The sequence below is a fragment of the Anopheles moucheti genome, chromosome 2 (assembly GCF_943734755.1).
Source record: "Anopheles moucheti chromosome 2, idAnoMoucSN_F20_07, whole genome shotgun sequence".
In the NCBI taxonomy this organism is placed as follows: domain Eukaryota; kingdom Metazoa; phylum Arthropoda; class Insecta; order Diptera; family Culicidae; genus Anopheles; species Anopheles moucheti.
In genome coordinates this window covers 27,945,456-27,963,445 of record NC_069140.1, presented here as the reverse complement: position 1 = coordinate 27,963,445, position 17,990 = coordinate 27,945,456, and the positions used below count along the sequence as shown (strand labels likewise).

General features: G+C 49.7%; 3 protein-coding genes across 3 annotated transcripts in view; 1 reads left to right on the top strand and 2 right to left on the bottom strand.

The window, feature by feature from the left end:
- The window catches only part of LOC128310816 (A disintegrin and metalloproteinase with thrombospondin motifs 9), a 91,057-nt gene that overhangs the window by 32,967 nt on the left and 40,100 nt on the right, over window positions 1–17,990 (top strand). The window contains exon 5 of the mRNA XM_053047539.1: window positions 17,167–17,365. Coding sequence (XP_052903499.1) covers window positions 17,167–17,365 — 199 coding nt within the window. The remainder of the gene's footprint in view (window positions 1–17,166; window positions 17,366–17,990) is intronic.
- LOC128310814 (vitellogenin-A1-like) lies at window positions 366–6,748 on the bottom strand. The gene is made up of 3 exons (XM_053047537.1): window positions 6,718–6,748; window positions 1,683–6,614; window positions 366–1,601 (listed from the first exon to the last, which is right to left on the bottom strand). Exons 1-3 carry the CDS (start codon window positions 6,746–6,748, stop codon window positions 415–417), a joined length of 6,150 nt encoding a protein of 2,049 aa, XP_052903497.1. The 3' UTR covers window positions 366–414.
- LOC128310813 (vitellogenin-A1-like) lies at window positions 9,875–16,258 on the bottom strand. The gene is made up of 3 exons (XM_053047536.1): window positions 16,228–16,258; window positions 11,193–16,124; window positions 9,875–11,111 (listed from the first exon to the last, which is right to left on the bottom strand). Exons 1-3 carry the CDS (start codon window positions 16,256–16,258, stop codon window positions 9,925–9,927), a joined length of 6,150 nt encoding a protein of 2,049 aa, XP_052903496.1. The 3' UTR covers window positions 9,875–9,924.

The following is a 17,990-nucleotide window of genomic DNA, read 5'->3' as shown; positions in this document are numbered from 1 at the left end:
AAATACATTTATTGGTGCAATGGATTGTTTACACAAATATTGATTTCCGCGAATTTTCAAAAGAGTGAACGTTAAAGTGTTGGTGAACATCAAATTGTTGCGTTGAACATCAAACATATCGAACCCACTACTTCAGCAGTACATAAGCTACAAACACTCTAGTCCCATACTAACGAAACAAACGCACTCAATTTAGAGGATTTCCCGCAAAGCGGTCAGCGCGCTGGCCTTGGAGTTAAGTGCCACTTAGCATTGGTATTGTAATCATGCACAAAGGATTCCTCGGAAAAGAACATTTTCAATCGCAATTAATCATTTTATTATAAATACTCCTCCTTTTTTTTGTACATTTTCTGAATGCATGTTTTTACAAAGTGTTCATTTTGTATCGTTTTTCGATTCGGGTTTGGTTTTCTAGTAGACGTGCACACACTTCTTGGGCAAGAAGAACTTCACGGTCTTGGTGACCGACTTGTTGCTCATGTCCGGGTTGACTCCCTTGCGGATCTGCTGCTTGTACAGTTGTGCAACGGAATCGGTGGCGTCACGGCAGTGGACGTCGACGTACTTGGGAACCTTCTCGGAGGCCTTGCATTGAGAGGCGCAGGTCGGGAGCGGACGGCTGGTGAAACAGATCTTGTCACCCTGCTCGACGTACTGGGCCTGATGTTTCACGGCACATTCCTTCTCGGTGTACTGTTGCTTCTCGAAGAAGTGCTCACGGTTCGGTTTCTGTTCCTCCGAGGACGACGAGTTGGAATCATCCGATTCGTCCGACTCCGACGACGAAGACGACGACGAGGACGAGTCCGATAGGTCAAAGTCCTTGTAGTAGTAGTTGTAACGCTGACGTCCGGCTTCCTGCTCACTGATGACGTTACCGAAGTAGTACTGGGGCTTCACACAGTGCTCCTGCGCCTTCTGGTGGTACTCGGCGAAGTAGGCCTGGGCTGGACCGCTGCAGTTCATTCCACTGAGCGCGTACGAGGCGGCAAAGTATTCGGGCTTGCGCATGACGCACTGGTCGGGGGTGATGAAGTCGTCCTCTCCCTCGCCATTGTTGGTACCGCAAAGACCGACGAAGTTGTTGAAGTACGACTGATCGGCGAAGAAGCGGGCACGGTATCCGTCGAACACGATCTTGATGTCGTCATCGCGGAAGCTGATCTCCAGCTCGTTGCCAGGCAGGGCATAGACGCGGATCAGCGGCTGATCGCCACCATCGTCGTTGGTGTACATTTCGACGGCGTACTTCTCGTGGATCTGCTGGGGCTTGCCATTGATGTAGACCATGGGGAGCTCCTGTCCGTGCGGGATGATATCGATGTTGTAATCGTTCTGCTTGTACTGTCCGAGGATAGCCTTCAAGAAGAGCTGGTTGTCCTCGCCGTGACGCGCCAGGATGGTGATCTGTTCGTCCTCGCCGAAGCCGTTCTTCCAGTTGTATTCGTAGTCCGAGTTGAAGAAGTGCGAGTCCTGAGCGTAGAAGTAGTAGTCGGGCTTGACGGTGTGCAGCACAACATGCCAGCAGTTGCCAAGCTCGTAGTCGTAGGTCTTTCCATCGAAGGTGTTGACGAATTTGTTCGACACAACGCAAGACGCTGGAATGAAACGTAGAAATTCATTATTAACCAATATGTATCGTTAAACAACGCTTGTGCAAGATGTTAGTGTATACTCACGGTGGTAGTTTCCGCGGTAAGCGTAGTTGAACATGCGCTCGTAGTAATCGAAATCGGGGTGGATGGAGAAGAAGTAGCGGGCGTACTCGCTTTCGATCGGGTAGTTCTGGATGGCGAAGCTGCGATCAGGTGCGTAGAAGGAAGCATTGTAGTAATCGAAGTACGGAGCAAGCTGGAAGTCAATCTGGAACTGGTTGTGTTTGCCCTGGAAGAAGTAGTCCTCGCTCCAGTACGGGAAGGTGAAGTAACGAGCGTAGTCGAAAAACTGGTAGGTCAGGTTCTTGGCATAGTTGGACATATCCTTGAACTCAAAGTTGAACGAGTACTGATCGAAGTAGCCGGCCTGACGGGTCGCGTTTTGGCACGCGGGCAGTTGGAAGTAGCCCTTGTCCATCTGCTGCTTGCAGCGCTGACCAGCCTCAGAGATGCGGAGGAAGTGGCGGTATTGCTCGGACTGAACCAGCTTACCCTGCATCGAGACATGCGATCCTCCCTGGCACTTTTCGCCGTATGCGAAGTCCCAGTTCATGCTTCCGATCTTGTCGAAGTTGAGGACGTTCAGGAAGTTGAGCTTGGGCATGTTCGGGTACTGGTTGGTGGCCGAGAAGCATATCTGGAACTGCTTGCCAGAGAACGGAATGAACTGGTAGAAGGCGCTCGACGAGACGTACGGACTGAAAGACAGGAACATCAACAGACGCTCCTTCTCGTCGACCGGGCTGTCGGCATAGGCGGTGGTGAACACGAACTCAGCCTTCTGCTGCTTGCCCTCGAACACGATTCCGAAATCGAAGACATTCACATCGCTGTTACGAATACCAGCTCCGGCGTTACGCATGAACTGCTCCTGACGGCGTTGGCTTCCGGCGTAGTACACGAAGGGCTGGGCGTAGTTGAACTCGTTGTAGTATCCAGAGTATCCGTGGCGACCCTTCGGGTGTTTGACATCGGCGGTCTGGAAGTCCTGGTCGTAGTCGGCCTGCTTGTGCTGCAGCACAAACTTCACATTCTTCACGCTGGTACGCTGAGCATCGTAGTACAGGTTCAGCTGATGGTAGTGGTAAGTCTCCGAGGCGAACGGATAGACCAGCGCGGACCAGTAGTCGTGCTGCTCGAGGTGCTTCATCAGATAAGCGTAGTCGATGAAGTCCTTGTCGTATTTGGCCTGGAATCGCAGAGAAACTCCGAACAGCTCATGGCCGAACGAGGTGTCAAACGACTTGGTGGTCTGAGCACGATCGTGCAAGATATGCACGCTCGGCTGCTCGGCCATCGGACGCAGATCGGTGATGTCCTTGTATCCAGTGTACGGCCACGAGCTCATGTGGAAAAGGAGCGTGTCCTTCTCGGGTTCCAGCGGCTGAACGTTCACTTCAAAGTCGTTGTTCTCGAAGTCAAAGCCAAAGTCGAAGCTGAAGGGGAAGTATCCCTGGAACTTCTTCTGGTAACCGGCGACGTAACGCTGATGATCGAAGGGCGTGATGAAGCCAACCTTGGCATCAACCAGGCGAGAATAGGCCATGTTCACGTCAGCAGATCCGTTGAACCAACGCGGCATATGGATGAAATCGTCGTACTCCTTCTCGGGGTATCCGGTCGGGGTCTTGTAGATGCTCGGGTGAGTGGTGGCGGAGGCCTCAAACTCGAATTTCACCAGAGTCGGGGTCTTCAGGCTGTAGGTGAACGGCAGACCGGTTGCCAACGGGAAGGCCATGGTGACAACATTCTGCTGGTAGAACTTGGTGACGTTGTATGCAAATCCGTCTTCGAAGTCTTCGAAGTACTTCTTCGCAAGGCTGGGGAACTGCTCGATGGTCTGGTTGTTGAAGGCGAAGAAGCGCTCTCCGTTGAAGATCTGGAACATGAACTGACCCTCCAGCTCTTCAGCCTCCTCGGGGTCGATGTTCAGCAGCTTGGCAATGCGGGTGGTGGACCACTTCTGGAACTCCTCCTGGTTCTTGTTTCCGAACTGCTCGTAGTAATCGTTCTGGTACTTGTGGTTCTTGTTGTACTGGCTGAAGTAGTCCTTGAACAGGGCCGGGTACTGTTTGTAGTACTTGTAGTAGTAGTCGCTAGACTTGTACTCGTGGTGCTTGTTGTAGCTATCGTATTGCTTGTCGAGCAAGTCGAAGAACGTCTCCATGCTCGAGACCAGGTAGTAGAAGGTCGAGAAACGCTTCAGGCCACCCATGTTCTTGCGCAGGTGGAAGAAGAATCCACTCGGGACGTAGTGGTCATCGGCAGCGATCTGGGAGAAGTACATGCGGTACGAAAGCTCAAGTTCCTTGAAAGCGAAGTCACGCAGGTAAGTGCCCGAGTACTGCAGGCTGAAGTCACGCGGGTTCAGGTGCTTGATGGCGGCCTGGGCGTTCTGAGCGAACTCGTAATCGTCATCGAACTCATCGGCCTCGGAAGCGCTCTCGAACGCGGTCTTGACGGCGGCGCGCACGTAAGTGCTCGGGTCGTAGTGGGTCTGCTCAGCCATGCGCTGGAGCATATACACCGGGGGCTTCGTACGGATCAGCAGGTACACTGCGGCACAACGCACCTCATGGGCGTCTCCGGTGTTCTGGTACACCTTGAAGAGCACAGAGCGAGCCAGACGCGGGTAGTTCTCGACCAGACGGTCCAGAGCAACAATGAAAGCCAAACGCTGGAAGTGGGTCACTGGGATCTTACCCTCCAGGTACGGCTCGAACACGTTCAGGATTTCAGGATGGCCCAAATGTCCCAGACAGCGGATGTACACTTGCACCTTCACGCTGTCACCAGCCTTGACGGCTTCACGCAGCTGGTGCGCGAACCACGGCACAACCTTGTGGGCAACGATCTTGTAGTCGGCGTCAGCCAAACGGCCGAAGCTGTGCACGGGGTAGTAGTTGTAGGCAGAGCGGTTGTTAACCTGAGCGCGGTTCAGGAAATCACAGTAGGAAATCAGAGCCGTCGTGTTCAGATACTCCTGGTGCTGGACAGCGTTGGACGTCACCAGCAGGAAGTACTCGTGCATAACAGTCTCGGTCGGGTAGCGGATGGTCTTGGGCAGAGTAGCGATAACGCTGGCGGCTTCATCGCCACGCAGTTTCTTCTCTTCGATCAGCTCCTTGATCACCTTGAATGCGGGCGGGGTACCGGCCTGGGCCAAAGCATCACGGAAAGTGTTCCAGGCGTCAACCTTCTTAGCGAAGGACTCGCTGTGGTTGCTGCCTTCCTCGCGTTCCTTTTGCGAGACGAACAGCTTCTGGCAAACATCGTAGATATCCTGGTAGTGCATGGTGCGCAGAACGCGGGCCAAGATGGTGAACTTGTTCAGGGTGTTCGACTTGGGGACCTGGGACACTTCCTGCAGCTCCTCAGCGATCTCGTACGTCAGCTTGTAGGCATAACGGGAGGCATCCACGTTGTGCGCGTACTGGACGCTGTATCCCTTGTATCCGGTGAAGTAGGGCAGGAAGGGGGTCTGAGGGGCTTCCTTCATGCTCTCCGGGATCGGCTGGTAGAAGTCTTCCTCGCTGCTCAGAGAGTCAGAGTCGGACTCGGAAGAGCTGTAGAAATCGTGCTCATCAGACTCATCGGACGAAGAGCTGGACGAAGAGCTGTTGGAATCATCGGAGCTGGACGAGTCGGACGAGGTTTCGTTTTGCTTGCGCAGACGGAACTGATCGCGCTTGTACGCCTCGTAGTACTGCTGTTCCTTGAAGGCGTTCAGATCACGACGGTTGCGGTTTCCGCGACGTTCGGTTTCCTTCACCTGCTTCTTGTACTGCTCGGAAGGGCTGATCTTGTAGTTTTGCGGCTCCTCCTCCGAGCTTGAGCTAGAGTCCGAGGAGCTGGACGAATCGCTGGAAGAATCCGACGACGAAGACGACGAGGAGTCATCGGTCTCGTTGGCGGGACGAACGAAGTTTTTCTTATCGTGAGCCATGTTGTAGCTGTACACCAGATCCACAAACACCTGGCGATCGTCAGCCGGGCCTTCGGGGTACTTGTCGTAGGGCGTGATTTCGTTGAGCGTCATGTTGACCTGAGCGTAGACCATGGCCTTCTGGCTGTTGACCAGAGACGGGCTGACGACAACCTTGTTGACGGTGGACACCGACTGAATGGTGTAGTTGTACCAGTCACCGGTCAGATACATCTGGGTCACCTCAGACTTGGTCATAATGTTACCCATCTGGTTGGTGTTCGGCTTGAAGTCGCTGAATCCGCTGAAGCCAAAGTGGAAGCCCATGCGCTGCTCGCAGCGATCGAAGTTGCGGGACTTGACGACATGGAAGACATGCTGGTCCTCCTCGAGCCACTGGGGCTGAGGAACCCATTCCTTGTGGGACTGGAAGTGGAATTCCGGCACGGGGTTGACATCGTACAGGGTTTCACATTCGCCGGTCACCGATGGCTCCATCGTCTTGTACACACCGGTGAGGGTGTTGTTCTCCGGGAACTGGTTGAACTCCGACTTGACTACGTACGCACCCTGAGTGTCCAGCTGGAACTGGCTGACCCAGCCCTTGAGCATGTTCACTTCGTGGTTCGGGACGGTCTTCTCAACGTAGAAGCCCTTGACGGCTCCTTTGTTGTAGTAGATTCCGAAGGGCTTCGAGCTGAACGGCATAGGCTGCCATTTCAGGTTGAAGCGCGACAGTTCAGTGCGGTATCCGCGGGGCAGATACTCGTTGAATGCCGCGTACTGCGGACGGTCAATGTAGGCAACGACGTAGTTGTGATCCTTGGGGCGGATCACCAGGTAGCCGTGCGTCACAATGCCAGTCCAGTAGTCCTCAAGATCCGGCAGAGCGGTCATGGTTTTCGTCGTCACGTTGTACACGTACTCCCGGTTCGGTTCCCAAGCACCGAACTCGAAGCCCGTCTTGTTGAACGGGCGGGAGTAGGGGAACTCATACTCGGACGAGTATTGGTACGCCGTACACAGCCCCACTGTAAAACACAATCGGAGATTAGTTGAGCAGCGTGGATATTTTTCGGGCAATCTGGAAGCATCCTTCGAATGCTGGAGCAAATGTAGTCTAAGAGCACTTACCAAACGTGAGGAGAAGTAACTTCGCAATCATGGCTCGGTTGTTCTCAGAGGCCCGGATGCTTTGATTGCACTCCAAAGCTCGAATGTGCCTTCTGGTAGTCCGAGGATCATCTTTTATAGGTCGATTTGGCTGATTGTGCGATCCTGCTATCACGGAATCTGTTCATCTACATCGCATAGTTTATTGACCGATGTGTTGCACGATTAAGTAATTTTCACTGCTCATATGCTTACCGCTTGACGCTTATCAGTGCATTACTAATACCTACGGTGCAAATGGCACAGTGTGGTTTACTGTGGAATCTTCCCACAGCTTTTCAATGAACTTCAGCAGTTGCTACCAGGATCAATGGTTTTGTTTATTGAATTGCCTTTGTGTAAACCATTGCTTTTGATTGATTATCATTTCAGTCTTTACTTTGTTTAGTCTATGAATGGTTTATTTTGTGTTTACACTTTTTTGTAAGACGATCATACTTTTGAGCACATACAAAGCACTTATTTCTTTTGTATAATTTGTTGGTTTTGTATCAATCATTCGTATGTTTATTAAATATAAATATGTTTATTTATTAATATTATGTAGTAATATTGTTTATATTGATTCGAATTTGTATAGTCCTGTGCTGTTTATGCTAGAGATACTGATCTTCTTAACACAATATCTCTTCTTTATCAAACAAGGATCGTACATCAATAATCATGCCTTACGCACCAGGTACCAGCCCAATTATTGTCCTATGCATTTTATTGAACTGCCCAAGGCTTTATCAAAGTTAAGCAACTTTTCAAGTTCGATCAGTACATTCATTCATTCGCTTCTCCCCTCCCCCCTCCCCCCCTTCCAACCTCCCAACCTATACTTTATAAAAATAGGGACCCTACTATCATTCCGCCCAAGGCCTCCAAGGAGATTCACCCTTCATTGGTTGTTTGGCCACAAAACCGTCAAAAGGTATTGGCCCGCCATTTCCGGTCAACTTTTAGTTTATTTATACTTAGCTGGATCGTCAATCATTTATTCGGAAGATTGATCGAAATGAGATCTGTTGGTTTTGTTTAGACCCTGGTTTTAGTCCCACATGTTCAATCTCGTTAAATTACAGCTGGAAAGACCTGCTTTCATGTTTCTTTTCCACGTTTCGGGTTTGATCACAATTGACCATGATGAAGGTAATTTGTATCATTTTACCGCAGCGGCGGATCTAACGGTGGGCGGAGTAGGCGGCCGCCAGGGGCCTCGTCGATTGGGGGGGCCCGAAAAAAGCTTTTTAGTAGTTAAAGGTGTATAGATTATGTCAGAAAAGTCTCGCAAAACGAAGCGATGGCTAGCGTGGGGACCCCGAGGGATACAATAAGGGGCCCCTGGAAAATTTGTTCGCGGAACCCCTCCCCCCCCCCCCCCCTTGCAATTTTTTTTAAATTTTAGGCCCCGATATCATTCCGCCTAGGGCCTCCAAGGGGATTGATCCGCTACTGTTTTACCGTAAACAGCATCTGTGTCACTGAAATCCGCTTATTTCTCACTCCTGTGCAAGCGTCCTCCTGTTTGATTTTTTCACAAATTTCTTTCCAAAAATACAATTATTACAGTTAATTTCTCTATTCCAAAGTATTGCATCACCTTATTTTATTAAAGAAGAAGGGCCAGGCCGTGGCTAATTGCATCACATTATTTACTTACTTACTTACTTACTTACTTACTTACTTACTTACTTACTTACTTACTTACTTACTTACTTACTTACTTACTTACTTACTTACTTACTTACTTACTTACTTACTTACTTACTTACTTACTTACTTACTTACTTACTTACTTACTTACTTACTTACTTACTTACTTACTTACTTACTTACTTACTTACTTACTTACTTACTTACTTACTTACTTACTTACTTACTTACTTACTTACTTACTTACTTACTTACTTACTTACTTACTTACTTACTTACTTACTTACTTACTTACTTACTTACTTACTTACTTACTTACTTACTTACTTACTTACTTACTTACTTACTTACTTACTTACTTACTTACTTACTTACTTACTTACTTACTTACTTACTTACTTACTTACTTACTTACTTACTTACTTACTTACTTACTTACTTACTTCCTTACTTCCTTACCAATTTCCTCACCAACGGGGCTAAAAATACTTCAAAGTATCTTCCTACCCATGTTTTGAGTATAAAAGATTCCTCAGACTGTTGCAGCTTGACCGGATAGCATCCAGCATCCTAGCACGTATGTCTACATCGATGTTAATGGCGATGCTGCTCTTTGATCCAAGAAAGGTGAAATTTAAGCGACTTGGAAAGTGTGCTCGTCTTCCCACACGTCACCCCTTCGTAAGCTAGGATGCCAGTTTGCTGGTGGTGCTACCATCAATTTTTTTTGGCTCGGTTGTCTTTAACCTAAGGTTTTCCGCCGCCTACTCAATCCTTTGGTAAGCATCCGCTACATAGGAGAACCGTAAATCGTTTTTTGATTCATTTTAAAGAGGGTTTGTGCCTATCGACAGTCATTCGCCTCTCTAGCCGTAAATCAATGATGTATGCACCACCTTTGGGATCCACATTTCACTCGAGCTTGAAGTTTAGTGTGAACACGTACGTGGATACAATGCATATTGAATTAAACAACATATTACGGGTTCTTTACCGGCACAACAGCCGCAAAAGGTTCCGATATCTCATTTTTGGCTTCCTTTAATTTTGTTTACCTGATAGCCGGATAGACAGTCCTACGGAAGGACGATTGATCCGTATTTGTTTGTTAGACCAGTCCTGTCTTGTGAAGACTGGCATCGTTCATAACGCCTTTAGTGTCCCGTTACCCAATACATCGCTCAGTGGCTAAGTTAAATATGACAAACAACATATTTCCTACACGTATCGTCAAATGATAGTTTATGTCAGGTATTTCATGAAATACTTGTTTATTTTTTATCATCCCATTAGAATGGCACAGTGATTACAATCCCGGCACAGTTGTTTATTCCAACGAAAAGATTACGTCAATTTCGTTATACTCGTAATACTCGTTATAGTCAGGTCATCGTTAAAGGTCATTAAAACATTAGTTTTTACTGCAAATGCTTTTTATTATAAATACTCCTCATTTTTTTGTACATTTTCTGAATGCATGTTTTTACAAAGTGTTCATTTTGTATCGTTTTTCGATTCGGGTTTGGTTTTCTAGTAGACGTGCACACACTTCTTGGGCAAGAAGAACTTCACGGTCTTGGTGACCGACTTGTTGCTCATGTCCGGGTTGACTCCCTTGCGGATCTGCTGCTTGTACAGCTGTGCAACGGAATCGGTGGCGTCACGGCAGTGGACATCGACGTACTTGGGAACCTTCTCGGAGGCCTTGCATTGAGAAGCGCAGGTCGGGAGCGGACGGTTGGTGAAACAGATCTTGTCACCCTGCTCGACGTACTGGGCCTGATGTTTCACGGCACATTCCTTCTCGGTGTACTGTTGCTTCTCGAAGAAGTGCTCACGGTTCGGTTTCTGTTCCTCCGAGGACGACGAGTTGGAATCATCCGATTCGTCCGATTCCGACGACGAAGACGACGACGAGGACGAGTCCGATAGGTCAAAGTCCTTGTAGTAGTAGTTGTAACGCTGACGTCCGGCTTCCTGCTCACTGATGACGTTACCGAAGTAGTACTGGGGCTTCACACAGTGCTCCTGCGCCTTCTGGTGGTACTCGGCGAAGTAGGCCTGGGCTGGACCGCTGCAGTTCATTCCACTGAGCGCGTACGAGGCGGCAAAGTATTCGGGCTTGCGCATGACGCACTGATCGGGGGTGATGAAGTCGTCCTCTCCCTCGCCATTGTTGGTACCGCAAAGACCGACGAAGTTGTTGAAGTACGACTGATCGGCGAAGAAGCGGGCACGGTATCCGTCGAACACGATCTTGATGTCGTCATCGCGGAAGCTGATCTCCAGCTCGTTGCCAGGCAGGGCATAGACGCGGATCAGCGGCTGATCGCCACCATCATCGTTGGTGTACATTTCGACGGCGTACTTCTCGTGGATCTGCTGGGGCTTGCCATTGATGTAGACCATGGGGAGCTCCTGTCCGTGCGGGATGATATCGATGTTGTAATCGTTCTGCTTGTACTGTCCGAGGATAGCCTTCAAGAAGAGCTGGTTGTCCTCGCCGTGACGCGCCAGGATGGTGATCTGTTCGTCCTCGCCGAAGCCGTTCTTCCAGTTGTATTCGTAGTCCGAGTTGAAGAAGTGCGAGTCCTGAGCGTAGAAGTAGTAGTCGGGCTTGACGGTGTGCAGCACAACATGCCAGCAGTTGCCAAGCTCGTAGTCGTAGGTCTTTCCATCGAAGGTGTTGACGAATTTGTTCGACACAACGCAAGACGCTGGAATGAAACGTAGAAATTCATTATTAACCAATATGTATCGCTAAACATCGCTTATGCAAGATGTTAGTGTATACTCACGGTGGTAGTTTCCGCGGTAAGCGTAGTTGAACATGCGCTCGTAGTAATCGAAATCGGGGTGGATGGAGAAGAAGTAGCGGGCGTACTCGCTTTCGATCGGGTAGTTCTGGATGGCGAAGCTGCGATCAGGTGCGTAGAAGGAAGCGTTGTAGTAATCGAAGTACGGAGCAAGCTGGAAGTCAATCTGGAATTGGTTGTGTTTGCCCTGGAAGAAGTAGTCCTCGCTCCAGTACGGGAAGGTGAAGTAACGAGCGTAGTCAAAGAACTGGTAGGTCAGGTTCTTGGCATAGTTGGACATATCCTTGAACTCAAAGTTGAACGAGTACTGATCGAAGTAGCCGGCCTGACGGGTCGCGTTTTGGCACGCGGGCAGTTGGAAGTAGCCCTTGTCCATCTGCTGCTTGCAGCGCTGACCAGCTTCAGAGATGCGGAGGAAATGGCGGTATTGCTCGGACTGAACCAGCTTACCCTGCATCGAGACATGCGATCCTCCCTGGCACTTTTCGCCGTATGCGAAGTCCCAGTTCATGCTTCCGATCTTGTCGAAGTTGAGGACGTTCAGGAAGTTGAGCTTGGGCATGTTCGGGTACTGGTTGGTGGCCGAGAAGCACATCTGGAACTGCTTGCCAGAGAACGGAATGAACTGGTAGAAGGCGCTCGACGAGACGTACGGACTGAAAGACAGGAACATCAACAGACGCTCCTTCTCGTCGACCGGGCTGTCGGCATAGGCGGTGGTGAACACGAACTCAGCCTTCTGCTGCTTGCCCTCGAACACGATTCCGAAATCGAAGACATTCACATCGCTGTTACGAATACCGGCTCCGGCGTTACGCATGAACTGCTCCTGACGGCGTTGGCTTCCGGCGTAGTACACGAAGGGCTGGGCGTAGTTGAACTCGTTGTAGTATCCAGAGGATGCGTGACGACCCTTCGGGTGTTTGACATCGGCGGTCTGGAAGTCCTGGTCGTAGTCGGCCTGCTTGTGCTGCAGCACAAACTTCACATTCTTCACGCTGGTACGCTGAGCATCGTAGTACAGGTTCAGCTGATGGTAGTGGTAAGTCTCCGAGGCGAACGGATAGACCAGCGCGGACCAGTAGTCGTGCTGCTCGAGGTGCTTCATCAGATAAGCGTAGTCGATGAAGTCCTTGTCGTATTTGGCCTGGAATCGCAGAGAAACTCCGAACAGCTCATGGCCGAACGAGGTGTCAAACGACTTGGTGGTCTGAGCACGATCGTGCAAGATATGCACGCTCGGCTGCTCGGCCATCGGACGCAGATCGGTGATGTCCTTGTATCCAGTGTACGGCCACGAGCTCATGTGGAAGAGGAGCGTGTCCTTCTCGGGTTCCAGCGGCTGAACGTTCACTTCAAAGTCGTTGTTCTCGAAGTCAAAGCCAAAGTCGAAGCTGAAGGGGAAGTATCCCTGGAACTTCTTCTGGTAACCGGCGACGTAACGCTGATGATCGAAGGGCGTGATGAAGCCAACCTTGGCATCAACCAGGCGAGAATAGGCCATGTTCACGTCAGCAGATCCGTTGAACCAACGCGGCATATGGATGAAATCGTCGTACTCCTTCTCGGGGTATCCGGTCGGGGTCTTGTAGATGCTCGGGTGAGTGGTGGCGGAGGCCTCAAACTCGAATTTCACCAGAGTCGGGGTCTTCAGGCTGTAGGTGAACGGCAGACCGGTTGCCAACGGGAAGGCCATGGTGACAACATTCTGCTGGTAGAACTTGGTGACGTTGTATGCAAATCCGTCCTCGAAGTCTTCGAAGTACTTCTTCGCAAGGCTGGGGAACTGCTCGATGGTCTGGTTGTTGAAGGCGAAGAAGCGCTCTCCGTTGAAGATCTGGAACATGAACTGACCCTCCAGCTCTTCAGCCTCCTCGGGGTCGATGTTCAGCAGCTTGGCAATGCGGGTGGTGGACCACTTCTGGAACTCCTCCTGGTTCTTGTTTCCGAACTGCTCGTAGTAATCGTTCTGGTACTTGTGGTTCTTGTTGTACTGGCTGAAGTAATCCTTGAACAGGGCCGGGTACTGTTTGTAGTACTTGTAGTAGTAGTCGCTAGACTTGTACTCGTGGTGCTTGTTGTAGCTATCGTATTGCTTGTCGAGCAAGTCGAAGAACGTCTCCATGCTCGAGACCAGGTAGTAGAAGGTCGAGAAACGCTTCAGGCCACCCATGTTCTTGCGCAGGTGGAAGAAGAATCCACTCGGGACGTAGTGGTCATCGGCAGCGATCTGGGAGAAGTACATGCGGTACGAAAGCTCAAGTTCCTTGAAAGCGAAGTCACGCAGGTAAGTGCCCGAGTATTGCAGGCTGAAGTCACGCGGGTTCAGGTGCTTGATGGCGGCCTGGGCGTTCTGAGCGAACTCGTAATCGTCATCGAACTCATCGGCCTCGGAAGCGCTCTCGAACGCGGTCTTGACGGCGGCGCGCACGTAAGTGCTCGGGTCGTAGTGGGTCTGCTCAGCCATGCGCTGGAGCATGTACACCGGGGGCTTCGTACGGATCAGCAGGTACACTGCGGCACAACGCACCTCATGGGCGTCTCCGGTGTTCTGGTACACCTTGAAGAGCACAGAGCGAGCCAGACGCGGGTAGTTCTCGACCAGACGGTCCAGAGCAACAATGAAAGCCAAACGCTGGAAGTGGGTCACTGGGATCTTACCCTCCAGGTACGGCTCGAACACGTTCAGGATTTCAGGATGGCCCAAATGTCCCAGACAGCGGATGTACACTTGCACCTTCACGCTGTCACCAGCCTTGACGGCTTCACGCAGCTGGTGCGCGAACCACGGCACAACCTTGTGGGCAACGATCTTGTAGTCGGCGTCAGCCAAACGGCCGAAGCTGTGCACGGGGTAGTAGTTGTAGGCAGAGCGGTTGTTAACCTGAGCGCGGTTCAGGAAATCACAGTAGGAAATCAGAGCCGTCGTGTTCAGATACTCCTGGTGCTGGACAGCGTTGGACGTCACCAGCAGGAAGTACTCGTGCATAACAGTCTCGGTCGGGTAGCGGATGGTCTTGGGCAGAGTAGCGATAACGCTGGCGGCTTCATCGCCACGCAGTTTCTTCTCTTCGATCAGCTCCTTGATCACCTTGAATGCGGGCGGGGTACCGGCCTGGGCCAAAGCATCACGGAAAGTGTTCCAGGCGTCAACCTTCTTAGCGAAGGACTCGCTGTGGTTGCTGCCTTCCTCGCGTTCCTTTTGCGAGACGAACAGCTTCTGGCAAACATCGTAGATATCCTGGTAGTGCATGGTGCGCAGAACGCGGGCCAAGATGGTGAACTTGTTCAGGGTGTTCGACTTGGGGACCTGGGACACTTCCTGCAGCTCCTCAGCGATCTCGTACGTCAGCTTGTAGGCATAACGGGAGGCATCCACGTTGTGCGCGTACTGGACGCTGTATCCCTTGTATCCGGTGAAGTAGGGCAGGAAGGGGGTCTGAGGGGCTTCCTTCATGCTCTCCGGGATCGGCTGGTAGAAGTCTTCTTCGCTGCTCAGAGAGTCGGAGTCGGACTCGGAAGAGCTGTAGAAATCGTGCTCATCAGACTCATCGGACGAAGAGCTGGACGAAGAGCTGTTGGAATCATCGGAGCTGGACGAGTCGGACGAGGTTTCGTTTTGCTTGCGCAGACGGAACTGATCGCGCTTGTACGCCTCGTAGTACTGCTGTTCCTTGAAGGCGTTCAGATCACGACGGTTGCGGTTTCCGCGACGTTCGGTTTCCTTCACCTGCTTCTTGTACTGCTCGGAAGGGCTGATCTTGTAGTTTTGCGGCTCCTCCTCCGAGCTTGAGCTAGAGTCCGAGGAGCTGGACGAATCGCTGGAAGAATCCGACGACGAAGACGACGAGGAGTCATCGGTCTCGTTGGCGGGACGAACGAAGTTTTTCTTATCGTGAGCCATGTTGTAGCTGTACACCAGATCCACAAACACCTGGCGATCGTCAGCCGGGCCTTCGGGGTACTTGTCGTAGGGCGTGATTTCGTTGAGCGTCATGTTGACCTGAGCGTAGACCATGGCCTTCTGGCTGTTGACCAGAGACGGGCTCACGACAACCTTGTTGACGGTGGACACCGACTGAATGGTGTAGTTGTACCAGTCACCGGTCAGATACATCTGGGTCACCTCAGACTTGGTCATAATGTTACCCATCTGGTTGGTGTTCGGCTTGAAGTCGCTGAATCCGCTGAAGCCAAAGTGGAAGCCCATGCGCTGCTCGCAGCGATCGAAGTTGCGGGACTTGACGACATGGAAGACATGCTGGTCCTCCTCGAGCCACTGGGGCTGAGGAACCCATTCCTTGTGGGACTGGAAATGGAATTCCGGCACGGGGTTGACATCGTACAGGGTTTCACATTCGCCGGTCACCGATGGCTCCATGGTCTTGTACACACCGGTGAGGGTGTTGTTCTCCGGGAACTGGTTGAACTCCGACTTGACTACGTACGCACCCTGAGTGTCCAGCTGGAACTGGCTGACCCAGCCCTTGAGCATGTTCACTTCGTGGTTCGGGACGGTCTTCTCAACGTAGAAGCCCTTGACGGCTCCCTTGTTGTAGTAGATTCCGAAGGGCTTCGAGCTGAACGGCATCGGCTGCCATTTCAGGTTGAAGCGCGACAGTTCAGTGCGGTATCCGCGGGGCAGATACTCGTTGAATGCCGCGTACTGCGGACGGTCAATGTAGGCAACGACGTAGTTGTGATCCTTGGGGCGGATCACCAGGTAGCCGTGCGTCACAATGCCAGTCCAGTAGTCCTCAAGATCCGGCAGAGCGGTCATGGTTTTCGTCGTCACGTTGTACACGTACTCCCGGTTCGGTTCCCAAGCACCGAACTCGAAGCCCGTCTTGTTGAACGGGCGGGAGTAGGGGAACTCATACTCGGACGAGTATTGGTACGCCGTACACAGCCCCACTGTAAAACACAATCGGAGATTAGTTGAGCAGCGTGGATATTTTTCGGGCAATCTGGAAGCGTCCTTCGAATGCTGGAGCAAATGTTGTCTAAGAGCACTTACCAAACGTGAGGAGAAGTAACTTCGCAATCATGGCTCGGTTGTTCTCAGAGGCCCGGATGCTTTGATTGCACTCCAAAGCTCGAATGTGCCTTCTGGTAGTCCGAGGATCATCTTTTATAGGTCGATTTGGCTGATTGTGCGATCCTGCTATCACGGAATCTGTTCATCTACATCGCATAGTTTATTGACCGATGTGTTGCACGATTAAGTAATTTTCACTGCTCATATGCTCACAGCTTGACGCTTATCAGTGCATTACTAATACCTACGGTGCAAATGGCACAGTGTGGTTTACTGTGGAATCTTCCCACAGGTTTTCAATGAACTTCAGCAGTTGCTACCAGGATCAATGGTTTTGTTTATTGAATTGCCTTTGTGTAAACCATTGCTTTGATTGATAATTTCTGCACGGATTTTGCTTGCCATTGTTTTGCTTTGTGATTGAATTTATTATCTCTCTTCGCTATAGTGATGCAGATTAAATCCAGCCATAGACTTTTGTTGACATACATTTAAGTCGTGTCGAATGATAACCTTATGAACTTTGTCCCGTTTAAAGCTTTTCAAACACTTTGTTAGCTACGTTATAAATTTCGATATATGATTAAACACTTACATTCTGTACGCTGGTGAAAAATTTGATAAGAGTCGATTTTAAAATCATATAGGCCATTTGTCATTTCATTCAAGGTTTGAGTTGTGTCGACTTGCAAACACAACATTGCAAAATTATTAATTTTCTCTTTTCAACTTCAAAACAAGCTTGTCGTGGTTTCGATGCACACATTTCCTGTGGGTGTCATGTACCGCAAGTAATCTCAACAAACCCGTTAACACTATCTAAGTATGACGTTACCGTGTACAGCAACCTGTACGATCGCGTGAAATACGATGTTGTCTTAATGAACTTCCAATCGTTTGCCCGTTTGTCATCCACAGCATGGACATATAAAGACCACTAACGCATCCTTTATTATCGAACCGGCGAAGAATGTATCGAGCAGCGATGCAAGCATTCTGCACCGCATCCAACGGCTCATGGCGGATAAATCCAATCCTGGGAACGATGGACGAAAACTGCCGGATGGATCGAACACACCGGCAGAGGATTGTGCAGTACGAACAGATCACGAGGCTGGTAAGTAAGCTGGGAAATGTTTTACAAGCTGTTTCAAATAACCCATCAATGATATCCCACTCTCTGTTCTCTCCTTTGATACCGTTCACAATGAACGTTGTTTAATTATACTGACACGTCACTCCGCTATAAATCATAAGTATACCACCATGTTGTGAATTCTTGTTTTACATCATAATCTTCGTATCTGTTAGGATTCCACCGCACTCTATTCTATTCCTTTTTATTTTAAGATCCATCCACAAAATACTACAACTTAATATTGATGACTTAATGACTTCAAATTGTTACACAACCAACCCATTTGTGGAAATAGTGGTTTTAGTAAATAAGTAAAATTTATTTCATTATTATCAAAATGGATGGTATTGGTCCATTTCAAATGATCTGAATGAAGGATTGGTTTTAATTAAAATTTTATTCTAACAACCACATATGTTTAGCCTATATTAATTTCCATATAAATGATCTTTAATGTTGATGATATAAGATAACGTACCTTTATAAATCAGATACGATCTGTCAACGATTTTTAATCGAAATTTGATTTGTAAATTTGCTTACAAATTATCCGTCATTTTGATTAACTTCTTTGATTGTGGATCCTTCCCAATTTTTGGATAGT

Bases quoted from the DNA above. Each gene is read 5' to 3' on its own strand.
- LOC128310814 (XM_053047537.1), bottom strand. From the start codon at position 6,748: ATGATTGCGAAGTTACTTCTCCTCACGTTTG. The intron at 6,615-6,717 runs GTAAGTGCTCTT...TGTGTTTTACAG, and splicing joins GTTACTTCTCCTCACGTTTG to TGGGGCTGTGTACGGCGTAC. The intron at 1,602-1,682 runs GTGAGTATACAC...GTTTCATTCCAG, and splicing joins TTACCGCGGAAACTACCACC to CGTCTTGCGTTGTGTCGAAC.
- LOC128310813 (XM_053047536.1), bottom strand. From the start codon at position 16,258: ATGATTGCGAAGTTACTTCTCCTCACGTTTG. The intron at 16,125-16,227 runs GTAAGTGCTCTT...TGTGTTTTACAG, and splicing joins GTTACTTCTCCTCACGTTTG to TGGGGCTGTGTACGGCGTAC. The intron at 11,112-11,192 runs GTGAGTATACAC...GTTTCATTCCAG, and splicing joins TTACCGCGGAAACTACCACC to CGTCTTGCGTTGTGTCGAAC.